Source organism: Lampris incognitus, chromosome 4 (assembly GCF_029633865.1).
Source record: "Lampris incognitus isolate fLamInc1 chromosome 4, fLamInc1.hap2, whole genome shotgun sequence".
In the NCBI taxonomy this organism is placed as follows: domain Eukaryota; kingdom Metazoa; phylum Chordata; class Actinopteri; order Lampriformes; family Lampridae; genus Lampris; species Lampris incognitus.
The window spans coordinates 34,068,840-34,085,865 of NC_079214.1; the positions used below are offsets into that span (position 1 = coordinate 34,068,840).

At 42.2% G+C, this 17,026-nt stretch overlaps 1 protein-coding gene across 1 annotated transcript in view; it reads left to right on the top strand.

Moving 5' to 3' along the window:
* Positions 1-17,026, top strand: part of LOC130112029 (SH3 and multiple ankyrin repeat domains protein 2-like) — a 195,137-nt gene that overhangs the window by 68,233 nt on the left and 109,878 nt on the right. Inside the window, exon 10 of the mRNA XM_056279335.1 lies at positions 12,023-12,461. Coding sequence (XP_056135310.1) covers positions 12,023-12,461 — 439 coding nt within the window. The remainder of the gene's footprint in view (positions 1-12,022; positions 12,462-17,026) is intronic.

Consider the following 17,026-nt stretch of genomic DNA (forward strand, 5'->3'; position numbering starts at 1 on the left):
AGCGTGGGGTGCAATTTCTCCAGATTACCTCAACAAATTAACAGCTAGAATGCCAAAGGTCTGCAATGCTGTAATTGCTGCAAATGGAGGATTCTTTGACGAAAGCAAAGTTTGATGTAAAAAAAATCTTATTTCAAATACAAATCATTATTTCTAACCTTGTCAATGTCTTGACTCTATTTTCTATTCATTTCACAACATATTGTGGTGAATAAGTGTGACTTTTCATGGAAAACACAAAATTGTTTGGGTGATCCCAAACTTTTGAACGGTAGTGTATATATATATATATAGTTTACCCACACCCTCTTAGATTTCACACATCTCATTGCCATTCCTCATTTAGAAACATTCCTATCTTATGAACCCACTGCTTTAAGCAGCTTCTCCCAGTAGCACAAAACATTATCTTTCCCTTTCTCTCCTTCATTCTCAACACACACAGAAAAAAAAAACTCTTCACTCTTGAATTGGCTTCATCCTCTCCATTTGGTCTATTTTAACACATTATTAAATCTAATTCTCTTTTCTTCCTCATTGACTTCTGACTGGGTCGTTCTGTTAGTTACTCTTGGTTTGTGATCTTAATTTGTTTTGGTTTTTGGGGTTAGGGTTAGATAAGATGAGATCATTTTACAGACCCCTGAGGCCAGCCCTTTTTTCCCTTTATTTTCCTGTGGTTTATTCATTTACATTTGCAAATAAAAAAATCTCTCAGCTCTAAACACCCAAGGGTCTGTCTCACACAGCATGTCTGGAACACAGCATGGGCTCTCTGCAATGCAAAAAAAACAAAAACAAAAACTTGCCATTCCAGCAAGACTTTAGTAACAGTCTGGCAATGAGGGGGCATTTTCAATCCAGTCCCAAAACACTTATGAACTTGCAAGCTTGAAGCTGGCCATGGTGAACCATGAATATATTCTGAAAGTGTATTTATTATCTAGTCATAGTCAGGTTGACTGTCTTGTAAGGGACAAATTCAAGACTTGGATATATACCAAAATATATAATATATATACATTTTCATGAGAACTAACAATCTGCATTATGCTTTTTCACCAGCGACATAAAAAAAATTAGTCGGGGGCAGATTACAGCTAATTTATGAATAGACACAGCTCAACAGTTTCTAAATCTGAAAACGCAGCCCGATATGCAGAAATAATAACAAGAGACTATCACAAGACGGCAACAAAGCCAATATGCATTGCAACTTAGCCTGGTGTTTATAATGCACTAGTCACACTGTTTTACAACAGTGTGACTAGTGCATTATAAAACAATGACTGCATTAACATAAATTAGACACAGTTCAAAATCCATGTTTAAATTTTAATAATCACCAATTAATTTTGCACACATGAAGAATTGAGCCATATATGAAGCTTACAGAGTAGACACATGGACCATTGTGCAGAAGAAGGATAACTGCATAAGAATATCCAGAGAAGAAGTAATTGGAATCTAAGCATTATCAAGGCCCACCTTAATCCCTGAAGTGGTCACTGGTGGTATTTTGTTGTGAGTATGAATTGGCTCAGACTTTTACTATTCCACCCGTACCTAAACACCATTATTATTAGCGTCTACAAGGGAGCCCTTTTCTATTTACACTGTAGCGCCCATTGTGGCTGTATTCTGACTTGTGGCACTGTACATCAACTTTGTACTTTGATTCTCCTCCAGGTTGATTGCCTCCAGGTGCATCTTCATTGAATGCATTCAACTTGACCTGCACCCTTGGCCATGAGTTGTCTGCCGTGTAGCACCCTATGATGCCTTTTTGTGACATTCAATTTTATCTACCAATTGCTGATTCTCTTTTAAGTCATGTTGGATAAAAGTATCTGTTAAATGGGTAAATGTATTGTAAATGTAATCATTGCATGTCAAATGTGCAAGGAAGCTAAGCTTCCTTGGACATAACAACTTCACCTAAAATGTGATCCTCTCACCTAGGGGGCATCCTAACCATGCTGTCCCAAGCAGAGCACCATCAATGGAGTTGGGTGGGAGGGTTGTTGGTGTAGAATTGAGGCACTCCTCCTCACCTGCAATGATAAATTCCTTCACTCATAAAGTATATCTCCCTTGCTAGTTGTAGAAGGCAACAGTTCTGGATTATTGCCCTGATAACTTAGGTCCACTGAGGGTTTCAAGTATGAGGGAGTCTGACAATAGTTAAAATCATGCCTGAAAAACATTTTAGAGAATAACATGGTCCTTCCCCAATTGCTGCACAATTTGGAACAGTGCAAAATGTGTGCAAAATGAACAAATTAATGTTTAAAAGGATAATTTTCAAGTTAGAAACAAATTGAGTCTCGGGAGGTATGTACTGACTGGAATGACTTGACTTGTACTGCTTCATATGGAGATAATGCCTAGCTCGAAAGCTTGAATGTATCAGTAGGCCTACTAAACCAGCCTCATTTTACTGCGATACTGTAAAGCTCGAAGCTCAGATGTATAGCATCTAGCTATACATCTGAGCTAGCTTTCAGTGTCCATGTTAAGCATGAAGTGATGTCAACCACTGATGAAATGGGATTGGTCACTGAAGAAGTGGGAGTGAATTTTGCCCTGAAAAGTTAAAATGATTTAAACTTTTTCCACTTGGATCACCAACTCTGGGTGAATTTCTGCATCTCTCCTTTTGTGGTGTGTAGTCTCGCTAATTTGCACTACAAAAATTGGCCCTGCTCTTGTGGAAAGTTAATGAAAGCGAGCAATTAGATAAGATTAGGGATTACAAATCATTGGAAGGGTTTAATTATGTAGTTAATGGCCATGCCCAAGTGATAAGACACACATTCAATTCCATTTGCTACTCCCCTCGTGTTCTTCCTAGACAGTGACAAGGCCACAATTCAAACTTTTACAAAGCTCGAGTAATCATCAGTAAGACGAATAACTACAGCCTAACTGCAAACTGTATATGCATGGCTGGGTAAATAAAATGCATTATTTTTGTTTTAAAAGTTATTTTCTGATGTGCTTTGTAAACTTGTGTGAGACTGAAGTTCTACAAAAACAGTTGATTTTCTTTTGACTTGACTTGACTTGTTGCTTTGACCCTCTCTGGCAGCCTACTTTACAAGATGACAACATTAACAAGGCAAGAGTGGCTCTGATTAATTTCATTTTAGATATGGATGTTGTAAGATATGGTATGGAGGCACGGTGGCCCAGTGGTTAGCACTGTTGCCTCACAGCAAGAAGGTCCTGGGTTCGAACCCCAGGCCGTCCCAGGTCCTTTCTGTGTGGAGTTTGCATGTTCTCCCTGTGTCTGCGTGGGTTTCCCCCGGGTGCTCCGGTTTCCTCCCACCATCAAAAAGACATGCATGTTAGGGTTAATACTCCTCCTGTCTGTGTCCCTGACCAAGGCAATGAGATAAGAAGAACTGGAGTTGGTCTCTGGGCTCTGCAGCTGCCCACTGCTCTGATACAAGAGGATGAGTGAAATGCAGAGAACACATTTTATTGTAAGAATACAATTTGATGTAAGAATAGAAATACAAAATAAAGTCACTTTCTTTCTTTCATATGAAAGCACTTGTTTTCAAATTATGTAAGATTCCTCGTTCATCTAAGTGTGCCTCCAAATAGCTTTCCACCTCCAGAGGCATAAATACACATATATCATGTGACTACTAAAAAAGGCTTATACGGAAATACAGTGGGGGGGGGGTTCTCCGTGGCCAAATGGTTACAGCCCATACCACATGGCCGCACGGTCACAACCGTCGCTGGTTCGATTCCAGCCAGCGACCTTTGTTGCATGTGATATCCCTCTCTCTCCCTCGTTTCCTGTCTGCCTCTTCACTATCACTGTCTAATAAAGTTGAAAATGCCCCAAAAAATAATCTTAAAAAAGAAAATAAATAAAATGGTGGGCCTGACAACGCTTGTGCCCTAGATGCCATCACTCAGTGCAGATAGGGAGGGGACCAGCAGACAGCCGCTGCCAGAGGATGGGGCAGCGCTTGGCATGCAACAGCAATATAGCACAACGTAGGAAAGCATTTTGTAAAATAAAGGCTGAAATGTGGAAAATTAGACACTGAACAGTCAGTTGCTCCCCCATATTTTGCAAATATCTTTTTTGTTAATGCCTTTGTAAATGTACATTTTATAGATAGATAGATAGATAGATAGATAGATAGATAGATAGATAGATAGATAGATAGATAGATAGATAATTGTTGCAATATGTTGCTCACGAGTGCCTTAATTAATAATATATAAGCAATAATCTTATAATCTTACAAATAGAGAGATAAATAGCTGTAGGCTATGAGCCCACTGAAGAGACCTGCTGTGCAGATTTTACGTTGCAGTAACTGTTAGCTCTTGCTTCTTGAACTCATTCTAAAAAGGTAATAAATCATAAATTACTCCCGCATTCATTACTCACTTCCCTCAAGTAAATATGTAGGTTATGTATTCCATATTAACGCTTTCATCTGTCCACATCCTTGCAGGTTTGTGTTGAGCTGGCATCTATTCTTTCCTTTCGTTTCTATGAGCTTGTTCAGTTGGACCTTATCGAAGTTGCTCTATCTGTGCAGTGGATGGCCTCCAGATAGCCTTGAGAGTGCTGCTGGGGGGGGGGCAAGGGAGAGAGAGGGGAGAGAGGGAATGAAAGGGAGAGAGAGGGGAGAGATGGGAAGCAGGAGAAAGAGGGGGAAGGGAGAGAGAGGGCGAGATGGAGAGAAAGAAAGTGAGGGAGAGAGAGGGAGAGGGAAGGAGAAAGGGAGAGGGAAGGAGAGAGAGAGAGAGAGATGGGAAGCGGGAGAAAGGGGGAAGGGAGAGAGAGGGGGAGAGGGAGATGGAGAGAAAGAAAGTGAGGGAGGGAGAGGGGAAGAGGGAGCGAGGAGGAGAAAGGGAGGGGGGAGAAAGAGAGGGAGAGGGAAGAGAGAGCGAGCGAGCGAGAGCTGGGGAAGGGCATGGCGGGGTGGAGGAGTGGAGGGGAGGAGGTGTCAGTCGTTGGTGTATGCTCTCGCGCCACGGCCGAGCGGGGATCATGCGCGCACCGGCCGCCTGTCTGCAGCGCGCCGCGCTCCGCTCCGTGGTCGCTGTCCGTGGTACCCAAACGGGGAGCGCTAGTTTTTTGCCCCCACCCCCTCCCCCCACCCCTTTTTTTCGTTTTTTTTTTTTTTTTTTTTTTTTGTCTTGTTTCTTTGACTTTTTCCTGTTTCGGTCCACCGATATGCATCAAGCGGAGTAGCAAGAAGTGAAAATGAAGTCTTTCCTCCATGCCTTAAAAAAGGAAGGTGAGAACCGCTTCACCGTGTAGAACTGCGCCTCCGTGTCCGTACGCTTTACTTGGCTAGTGACTTTCACTTTTAGCCGATGGGATGGGGGTTTCAAATGTTAAGTCTGCTTCAGATTTGGTTTGCACCAGAAAAGAAGCAACTCTGCGCATTTGGTTTGATAAAAAGTGCGTCTGATTACTGAAGACTTCTCCTCATGACTGATACAGATGGGCTGTGGGCTGGTCGGCGCATATTTAGGTTACAAGAGTGATCCGAGCGCTGTCTCCTTTTTGCGGAGGAGAAGCGGGCAGCAATGGCATTGGACGAATTTGTAGGTCAGTCAGAAATGAAAAATGGGACACTGTAAAATGTGGGGAAAACACTTACAGACGTGACTCTGTGAGGTTCCCCTCACCGAAACAGCGGTCCACTCATCTGCCTGCGCGTGAAAGCAGTTGGTGGCTCGCCGCTTTGTTTCATCCGCCGCTGTTTTCTCAATGAGGATGGGGACTAACGGAGGAATGTGGAGCCTACTCGCCTTCAAGTGTCCCATTTTTCCCCATGTATGAGTAAATGATATATGAACGCCTCTTGGCTTATACGATTCGAATGGATGAATTACCAGAGGTTTGCACGTTTGACTTAAATAGTCCCTGATAGTGGGCAGCGTTTATGCACGAGGTACTGGAGACCACAGATGAAACAAAGCAATGTGCAACTCTCACTTTATAGTTAGAAGTTACAAAAGCAAATGAGCAATTGTGCAAACACCAGTCATGCAGTTCATTAACAGTGGACAACTGTCCTGGTGTGGTTGATGAAGGGGGTTGTAATGATTTTAAGAAAATTACATAGCAATGATCAATATGATAATGATGGCGATTCAAAATTCATGACAGTGAAATCATTGATAATGGTGATGATAAAGATGGTGGAGGTGAATCGTGGTGATCGCAGTAAAGGTGATAACCATGATAGTGATGTTGTAGTGATGATGATGACGATGACGACGATGACATAATAATGGTGATAATGATGAAGTAGTTATGGGGTGTTGATGTACTATTAATAGTGATGACTGTGATGTTGTAATGATTGTGATGATGTAATAGTGATGATAATGATGAGGTAGTTGTAGAGACGATGATGTAATAATGACTATGCTGATAATGTGATGATCATAATGTCATAATATTGATGCCAGTTATGCCAGTTATAATAATGGCGGAATGATAACATTCCAACCAATGCCAACCAATGTCCTAATTTGAATACGTGTTTCTAAGGCAATTAGCACTTATCCAACTTTGGTGTTAGAATAGAAAAATTATTCAGAATCCGAGCCAGCAAAATGCACATATTTGCATTGTAATTTCTATTCTATTCTATTCGAACTATTGGAAATCCCAAATAGTACTTGGCTGGCAAGCTTAGTCCAATACCAACTTCTCAAAGGAGCAGTGTTGGTCAGTAGATTTCCTATAGTCATGCCGGCACTGGTTGGACCAATGAGTGACAGATATGGACTTGATTCCAGGGAGAGCTTTGTCTGACTACAGCATGTCAAAGCCATCATTTAGCTCGCCTGGGTGAGGAAGCCTCACTCATTGACCTCTGGCTTGAGCACTCACTGTATTCATGAACATTTAATGACATATATTGCACTGATTGCTTTTCACTCTTACATAAGATGCTCAAGCCAGAGGTCTTATTTTAACCCGCTCCCCACATTTTAGTCACATTTAATTGTGTGTGTGTGTGTGTGTGTGTGTGTGTGTGTGTGTGTGTGTGTGTGTGTGTGTGTGTGTGTGTCTGTCTTGTCTGGGCAAACAAATATTTTTACATGAATGAGGGTAAGAAATCGTTACAAAATTTGACCCACCCGCCTTTAGACTGTAAGCTCCAGACCCAATCAACTCCCAGACAATAGTGTGGCTGCTTGCTCCTACATGTATTAACTCATTAGATGTTAGCACCTATTCTCTTGATCAACACATTTAAAAGTAGTCCAATTTTCAGTCATCCAGGAGGCTAAGAGAAAATAAAAATAATGCCAACCAGCTGAACCGGGAAATGCCTTTAGGAATATCTGCAGGCTCCTGCCTCTTGCTGTTCGCCCACCATAGTAAATTGTGAGGAGAATTGCTGCTGGAGCTGCAGCTGAAGGCGTGACATCTTATTGTAATGGTGGAGGGTATCCATGGGGAAATCAGGGTAAGATCCATTACAGCTCAGTCCTGCGGTACTGTGACCAGTGGGGCCACAGAGAAATTCAGCTGTCATCGCTGTACTTATAATTAAGCTGATGATGCTGAAAGTGAAATTGCAACCATTTGACTCGCCTTAAAAGGGGAGGAGCACAAAGCCATGGCCAGCTGAATATGTGTGTCTATTTGGGTGAGAGTGAGAGAGATGTTGGGTTGTACTGTAAAATGGTTATCTTGATTTTTTTTCTACTGGGGTGATACCCAGATATCTATCAAATTTTGATAGACTGACTGAAGAAAAATACTGAGGAAGAGCGAGGACAGATTGAAGCAGGGATTAGGGATGGATTGAGATCTTAAGAAAAGGAAAGAGATAGCTAGATAGATATAGATATAGAATCTGTCAATGACTCCCATCAAGAAAATTAATCTTATAAACAGTCCACCAGTTTTCCTCATCGTTCTTTCAATGAAAGGACACAACACACAGACACTTTTACAGATACAAAAGTGTATGCATGAGCATGCATGCGTCTGTGTTCATATCTGCAAGTCCCTGATGTCTTTGAGAGAAAATAGCTCATCTCACACAAAAGGTGTGCTATTTATACATCTCTGGTATGATACACAAGTGGTGAAATGCACTTTCCCTCTGTCACAGTAAATTGGCGGCATACCACCACAGACTCATTCAAGGCCAATCATCTCAAATTGAAGATATAATACCATAATACTATGGTATGCCTTACACATTTAGCCGACAACAAGCCTGTTCTCATGAATGAGGCTCAGGGTTTGATAGATGATCTGAAAGGGAGTGCACGATAAGAGGAGACATGCCTGAAACAATACTAAACCAAGCTGCCCAGTCACTGCCTTTTTTAACCTGTTCCTATTAAAGACTGATGTGCTCAGCTAGAGAGGGATGTCATGAACTTCAGAGCCCTGGGAAACTTCACAGATAACCACCAAATCCTCAGTACTCTCACAAATTTTTAGTATAGCTTGACTAGATGGACAAAACAACTTTCTCGGCTGGTGTACCCTGGTAGTTCGGCCAGATAAGTGCTCCAGGTAGACTCACGGCAGAATGAAGTGTCCTGGTGTGTGCCATCCTATCTAATTACTAGAATACCTAAAGCTTTTCTTTAAAAACAAAAACAAAACTTTCTTTGCTCATTACAGCTCAAAATATGGGTCCTTTAATAAACTGCATTTCAATTTTTTGATGAATGTTAAAACCAGTGTTAATTTTGTCGGTGAAAATTTTGACAAAAATATTTCATTGACGACCTTTTATTTCATAAATTAATTGTAACAACAATGTAAGTGAAAAAAATACTTTACAACACAAATTATGACAAAATCATAAATCATTGTGCACTGATGAGAAAAAACCAGACAAAATCCCATGCCCTCTTTCAGCAGACAAGAGAGAACCTAGATTACACTGTACTATTCAAAACGTTGGTTGTTTTTCTTGTTAACCAATCACTTGCATGTATTAATCTGCAAGTCCAAGTGCAAATTATCATTGTCTTCATGCGTCCTTCTCATTGGATGGTTTGTCCCTACTCCGTTCATGCCTGCACAAGTCAGTAACACATTCTCTCTCACCCTAGACAATTAAACACATATTTCAAGGTATGCTTACTTCTAAAAGGAATTTTTATAGCTAGAATGTCCTTCAGCATAATCAATACCGTATAGTATCATGATAATTATGACTAAAACATTGACTAAAATTAGACTACAATTAAAACAGAGGTCCTCTGACGAAATCTTGACTAAAACAAAGCAAAACAAAAAGACTAAAATGTGACTTTAAACCTACTATGATTTCCAGTAAGTGACTAAGACTAAAACTTAATTTAAAATTCTTGTCAAAATTAACACTGGTTAAAACTTGGCCCTGTGATGGCCTGGCGGGCTGTCCAGGGTGTCTCCCCACCTGCCGCCCAATGACTGCTGGGATAGGCTCCAGCATCCCCGTAACCCTGAGAGCAGGATAAGCGGTTTGGATAATGGATGGATGGATGGGTGGTAATATATCTGTTACCATTGTAGGGATGTCTCTTTTTGCCAGATTCTCTTCAAATGAAGGTTGGGGTGCAGAGCCCAGGTCAGCAAGCTGTTCTGTGTGTCTTGCTCAATGAAACTGAGATGCTCATGCAAGATCTCAGAGTTGTACATAATATCTTCAGTCAAGTTCATTACCTTGTAATCAAAGACTGGAGTGTGTTCACTGAACTTTTTAACAAGGGGCACTATATTACAGGTACATATTATCCAATGTTCTTGAAGGGAACGTTCATCGATGGTTTGTGTTTGTGCGATCAGTACTGATGAGTAATGTAGTCGATTGATGCCATAAAGTCCTCACTGTGTACTATATTGATAAAGAAATCAGTGTTGTCCTGCTTAGTCTTTCCCACAGCGCCTACATGTACCAGAATACATTGCATGTAAGCCTCTGTATAGTCGTACATAAAGTTTTCTGAGCTAGCTGTGGGATGTCAACTTTCGCCATCAGAAACTTAGCTTAGCTGAGAGAATGAGGATGTGTTTTTTGAACAGGCATATATGTTCATACTACATACTAATAGTGTACACATTTTCGTATGCATGATGTCAGTACAAATTTAGTATGTGAAACATGTATGTATATGCATACTAAATAGAAGAAAAATCTCAAGTATGGAGTGTATGGCCACTGAATGTTCAAAAATGTCTTCCTGATTCTTTGCACCTTCGTCGTTTCGATGGAAATAACCTGCCAAGGGAAAATTTTCTTAATATGGTAGACAATAAAGCAGGAGGGGCGGCAAATGGCGTCGGCAAATTCAAATGCATTTTATAACAATTTCATCATCAAATCTGTTTTTGGGATTGCGTATGGCATGCTTGGTAATACATACCTCATGTATTTGTGATTGTGAGCCAAAGCAACAAAGTTCTTCTAATTCAGAAGCTTCAAAGTTATTTTTCTGGTGTTAGGAAGAGGATCGCTTCCGCTTGGATGTGAGTCCGCCAAGTGTTGCATTCACAACACATGGGGCTTACTGCGTCCTACATGCTAGATCATATGCCTTAATACTATGTAGTACTACATACTTAATACTTCATAAAGAATATAGAACATCTCTCTCTCATCTCGCATCTTCAGCCACTTTTCCGGAGCCAGGTCGCAGTGGCAGCAAGCTAAGTAGGGCACTCCAGACCTCCCTCTCCCCATCAACACCCTCCAGCTCCTCCTGGGGGATCCCAAGGCGTTCCCAGGCCAGATTGGACATGTAGTCCCTCCAGCACGTTCTGGGTCTACCCCGGGGTCTCCTCCCAGTTGGCCGTGCCCAGTAAACCTCCAAAGGAAGGCACCCTGGAGGCATCCTAATCAGATGCCTGAACCACCTCAACTGGCTCCTTTCGATGTAAAGGAGCAGCGGCTCTACTCCAAGCTCCCTCCGGATGTCAGAGCTCCTCACCCTATCTCTAAGATTGAGGCCAGACACCCTACGGAGGAATCTCATTTCAGCCACTTGTATCCGCGATCTCACCCTTTCGGTCACTACCCAAAGTTCATGACCATAGGTGAGGATTGGAACAAAGATTGACTGGTAAATTGAGAGCTTTGCCTCCCGGCTCAGCTCCCTCTTCACCACAACGGTCCGATACAACGTCTGCATTACTGCTGATGCTTTACCAAGCTGCCTGTCAATCTCCCGCTCCATCCTACCCTCACTCATGAACAAGACCCCGAGATACTTGAACTCCTTCACTTGAGGAAGGAGTTCAAGTATCTCGGGGTGACCACAATATAGAACATACCAATATTTATTTGATGGCTTGATTACCTGCAACAACAGGTGGTTAAAGTTGTTATGTGTCATATTTTGGCTTACCCGAACCATAATATAATCAGTAAATATCAGCAAAGTGGTAGTGAACAAATAAATAACTAAATAAACAACTCATGAGCTCCCTAAACCTAAAATAAATGAAGATATGCATATCTGATATTTGAAGACTTGAACAGGTTGTGAGCAGTTTTGCTATTTCGCCTCACACTGGTACATTTGTAAATGTTTTAATCTGGATTTTTTATCCCCCTTTAAGATATTTCTTTTGGTTGCTGCATCATTCTGGGAAAATCTGTAAGTCAACCCCTCCTAGTTTTTGATGTCAGATCATTTGTGCTAAGCTGCTCACCAGGCTGCTTACAAAAGGCCCGCTTCATTATCCTCCCTAGCCATGGAACAAGACAGTGAAACAAGGTGTCACGGTGGCTCAACAGTTAAGCCCAGCCCTTCACAGTTTAGGCCTGAGTGCAATGTTTTTGGTTTGAACCCAATCCAAGACCTTTAATACTTCTCTCTCTACTGCAGCTTTCCAGTCCAATGAAGGCAAACATTGCCTGAAATATAATCTTTAAAAAAAAAGACAGTCAAACAGCTGTAACTGAGAAGGATTATTATTCCTGAGAGAATTATTGAGGAGTAAAGTGGCTCAAAGAGGAATTAAATGTTATCTTCCTCTCTCTCCGTCTCTTCTCCTCAGTGCCTTTCCGTGAGGCTCCAGCCTACTCCAAACGCCGCCGGGGCCCACCCCCTGGCAACGGCACCGGCCCCTCCGCCTCCTCATTGTCGGCGCCCCGGGTCCTCCTGCGTTCCAACAGTGACAACAACCTAACAGTCAGCCAGTACGAGTACCAGCAGCAGCAGCAGGCAGTGCCTCCTTCTGGGAACTGGGGCTCTCACCAACACCACCAACAACACCAACACCCTCAGTCCCTTCCCCAGCACAGTCACCCACAACCTGGCTCCTCGGCCTTACATCGCAGCCTGTCACCCCAGCTGCTCCAACAGATGCCCAGTGGCAGCCCCAATGGCACGGTCGTGGTCCGGACCATGGGGAGGGGGTTGCGGAGCAGGTCACCCTCCCTCAGCCGGCTGGGGGAGGAGGCCCGAAGACCCCAACCTTCACAGAACCAGAGCAGGTCAGGTTCAAAATGCGAGTTGTGTGGAATGGTGTATGCATGGAACGAGAATGAGAGAGACAACAGAGAGCGACAGAGAATATAAACAAGTAAGAGAGAACATGAGAAGGGGGAACAAATTTATAGAGTAACTGATGTGTGTGTGTGTGTGTGTGTGTGTGTGTGTGTGTGTGTGTGTGTGTGTGTGTGTGTGTGTGTGTGTGTGTGTGAGAAAGAGAAAAATACAGAGACCAGAATAAAGTAATGTATAGACAGACAGTGAGTGAGAGAGTAAGAGATCAAGAACAGGAACAACTTGGAGATAATGAGAGTTGGGTATACATATATATACTATCTAATACAGTGTTTCTCAACCCAGTCCTCAAGGAACCCCTATCCTGCATATTTTCTTTGCAACCCAGAATAGGTACCTGTTTGTAGTTATTCAACCAATCAGCAATGAATTTTGTCAGATGTTGCACACCTTGCATAATTAAGTGCTGTGAGATGATTGGTCGAGTAAGTACAAGCAGGGCTACCTATGCAGGGTTACAATGAAAATCTGCAGGATAGGGGTTCCTTGAGGACTGGGTTGAGAAACACTGATCTAATAGGTGTATAAAGTAAATTGAAGGGATGAGAGTAGCTGGGAGGAAGCAGGCTTCACTGACATCTCCATCTCCAATACATCCACATACATTCATCCATTCTACCATCCCCCTTCAGAAATATACATACTACTTTTCCCCGTGGGAGATGTGCCATCAGAAAGACACCGCAGCCGTTGCTATGGCTGCACTCCGACTTGCAAGTGTGTGTGAGAGTTTGCACATGCATGGAAAGACGTATGCATGCATCGCATAACTGCATGGAATATTCTGATTTTGGCCTCTTTCCTCTGCTGTTTTTCTTTTGTTTGCATGTGTTTGTGTGTGTACTGCCCTCGCAGCACATAATCTTCTGCAAAGCTAGACAGCCATTTAACATCCAAAAGTCCTCCAATAAACACACAAGGCTTGACTTTTCTTGTATTTTACTGAAGTCTTGTTTACTCTTTGGGTTTTTTGCTTTTGTTCTGTAAAACTGAAACATTACAGAAATAAGAAAATGAATCAGTATACAAACATCAACATAGTCATATTGACAGTATTATACACATAACTACATAAATGCACAATTCCTACCAAAATATAAAGCAGCAATATACTGTATAAAAACACAGCTCAACTACCACAACTGCAAATCAAAAAATCATTTGTGAACAGAGCTAACTACTGCTGTAACTGCTAACTAGCAGAGCACGTTTACCAAAACGATAAAAAAAAGTTTCTAACATGACATTCCTTAAGAAAATGTGTTTGATAATTATCATTATACATTACTTACAGATATGTAGAAGATACGGAGAGGAGCAACACAGAGGTGGACAGAGCACAGAGCACTTATTTATATATGTAGCAACACATTCCCACAAGCCCCTGCGCTATAGGCACCAAAATAGTCTGCCCTAATGTTTACTAAACCGACTGGTTATTTAACTAACTTATTTACCTAATTTATTTAAATTACTAACTTAACTTTAAAGGCAGCACACTCCCCGCTTGATATAATAACATTATATCACTACAGATACAACCAAACTTGAAGAGGAATATTGACTGGCAACTACATTCTTAGAGTCTTTTCACTAAGTCTCTGAAAAAAGGACTACAATCTCTGAGACCGGCCTTATAAACACCTTGGCTGTCCCATCCTTCATGACCCGCACCTCTATCTTGCGGACCCTCTTGTCACTGCTTGGCAAAGCCTTAACGACCAGTCCCATTGGCCATTCATTTCTGTGAGCCTTGCTGTCTTTCAGTAAGACAACATCTCCTTCTTTGACATTCAGCTTGTCTTTTTTCCACTCGCTGCGGCTCTGTAGAGTCAACAGATACTCTCCTTTCCATCTCTTCCAAAAAGTGTCAGCAAGACACTGGACTTGCTTCCACTGCTTTCCGTACAACTGACCCATGCCAAAGTTTCCAGAGGGGGCTAAGACAGCACTCATTTTCTGAGTAAGAAGCATTGCTGAGGTGAGTACTGCAGGCATATCTGGGTCAGTGGATACAGACACAAGGGGTCTTGCATTCAAGATCACCATCACCTCCATCATGAAAGTGCCCAGGACTTCGTGTGAGATGATTTGGCTCTGTCTGGAACAGCATTGCGTCCAGAATGTGCCTGGCAACTTCGATGAGCCTCTCCCAGGAGCCACCCATGTGGAAAGCATGAGGGGGATTAAACACCCAGGAGCATCCTTTTACCTGGAGGTACTTCCTGGCTGTTGTATCATCTGTGTTTATATACAACTGCTTACAAGTTCCCACAAAGTCTGCCCCTCTGTCAGACTGTAGAAGTTTTGCTGGACCACGAATTGAGAAAAATCTTCTTAGAGCATTGATAAAGCTGTCTGTTGACATGGTTTCAATCAGTTCAACATGCACTGTTCTGGTAGACATGCATGTAAAAAGCACAGCCCAGCATTTGCTCTCCACACCTCCTCCTCTCGTGCAACGTGTCATGATAGACCATGGTCCAAAGAAATCAAGGCCAACAGTAGTGAACGGAGGTTCAGGAGTGAGTCTGTCAGCAGGCAAATCTGCCATCTTCTGATCCTCCAACCTCCCTTGCATTTTGCGGCAGGTAACACACTTGTGGATGACAGAAGACACCAGATGCTTACTCCCAATTATCCAGTATCCAGCTGCTCAGATTGTTCCTTCAGTAATGTGACGCCCTTGGTAAACTACTTGTTCATGAAAGTGTCTCACAAGTAGTGTGGCAATGTGATGGTTGTGTGGAATGATCAGTGGGTGCTTTTCTTCTTCCAACAGGTCAACAGAAGAAAGATGACATCTGACACGAAACAGACCTTTTTTATCTACAACCGGATAAAGCTTTTTGAGTGTGTTCTGCTTAGGGCATGTTTGTCTGTCTTCAAGACATTTAAATTCCTCCTTGAAGGCTTTGTGCGGGACAGAGAAAATGATCACAGCTTTGGCTTGTGACAGCTCACTTATGCTGGGCGTTTCTTTGAAACATTTCCATCCCTTCCTTTCTGCATTGTCTGTCTTTCCTTTGAAGGGAGCTGCAACATGAATGAGTCTGGCTATGGTTCGATAGAGTGTTCTCCAGCTTGAGCATCACTAAAAGTGTTGTGAGCCCAACTGGGACTCTGATGCGTTGGTTGCGGAGTAGTAACCTCAGGACGAAACTCGTCGTCAGCTTCAGGCTCAGTGAGGGTGAAGAGATTGGATTCAGGTGTCTCCGCTGCTTTGTCACGATACAGGAAGGCTGGACCTGAGAACCAGTTGCTGTGTTGGAACTGGGATGCTAGTGTAGATCTGGTTGCATGGTTTGCAGGGTTCTAGTCTGTTGGCACATAGTGCCACTGGTCATGGTGTGTGGATCTTCTAATCCGATATACTCGATTGGAAACGTACATATAAAAACGTCTTGTGGAGTTGTGTATGTAACCAAGCAAAATCTTACTATCAGTGAAGAAATTCATAGCAGCCACCTCAATCTCAATCTCATCTCCGATCAGCTCATACAGATCAACAGCCAACACAGCTACACAGACCTGCAGATGTGAAATGGTGTGGGCAGGGCAAGGGGCCAATTTCGGCTTTCCTATTACAAATCCAACATGATATTGCCAGGCATGAAAACAGGTCAGGGGTGAAAAAGGTGAGAAGGACACGACCCTGTAGGGGGGTCCGGGGGCATGCTCCCCTGGAAGAAAATGTTGAACATTTCATATTTAAATGCATCAATCTGGTGCACTTTGAGAGAAAAATCAAGCATAATTACAAGACAGTATGTATATGTTCACATTATACTATATAAGAAACGAGACTGACAACTTCTTTCATGAAATGCGCAAGAGCGCAGCTTTAATATAGGGTATTCGTGGCAAAACAAGATAGGAATACTAACAATATGTGTATGGGTGTAGTTTATATCTTTTTGGCAGAGAATGCACCGTGCGAATCCTTGTTTATTGATCTTCCGGAAGACATCTGACAGATGGAATGAGAGCTCTTGTTCTTTCACTCTTATTTTCCCTTCTAGTTTAAGCCACGACCAATTCCAGCTGCATTTGATGCCTGCATCCACTTGTTTTACAAGAAGAGCATCTTTCTCTCCTAACACACTCATTCTGGAAAAACAATGTTAACGTTAGCAGGGTTAACGTCTAGTTTAATTGATAAGTGGTGGTTGTTCACACTTGGATCTGACGTTACATGTTATACAGATATCTGTCCACTTGAAATCAGATGTGTAAACGAGTGTTTCACAAGTTCAGATAAGTAACTTAGACTATACGCCTAATGTTACCCTAACCCACAGAGTAAAATTGAAAATTGTTTTACACACAACGTTAGGCCTACATACATAGTTGGATTTCAGATTAAAAGGTATCCGGTATTTACAGTTACAATATAGTAGGTTAATAAGTAACATTACGTCCCTTCCACTGACTAACATTACTCAACATAATTCTGTGAATGTAAACTTACACGATGTATTTCGCTACGCTC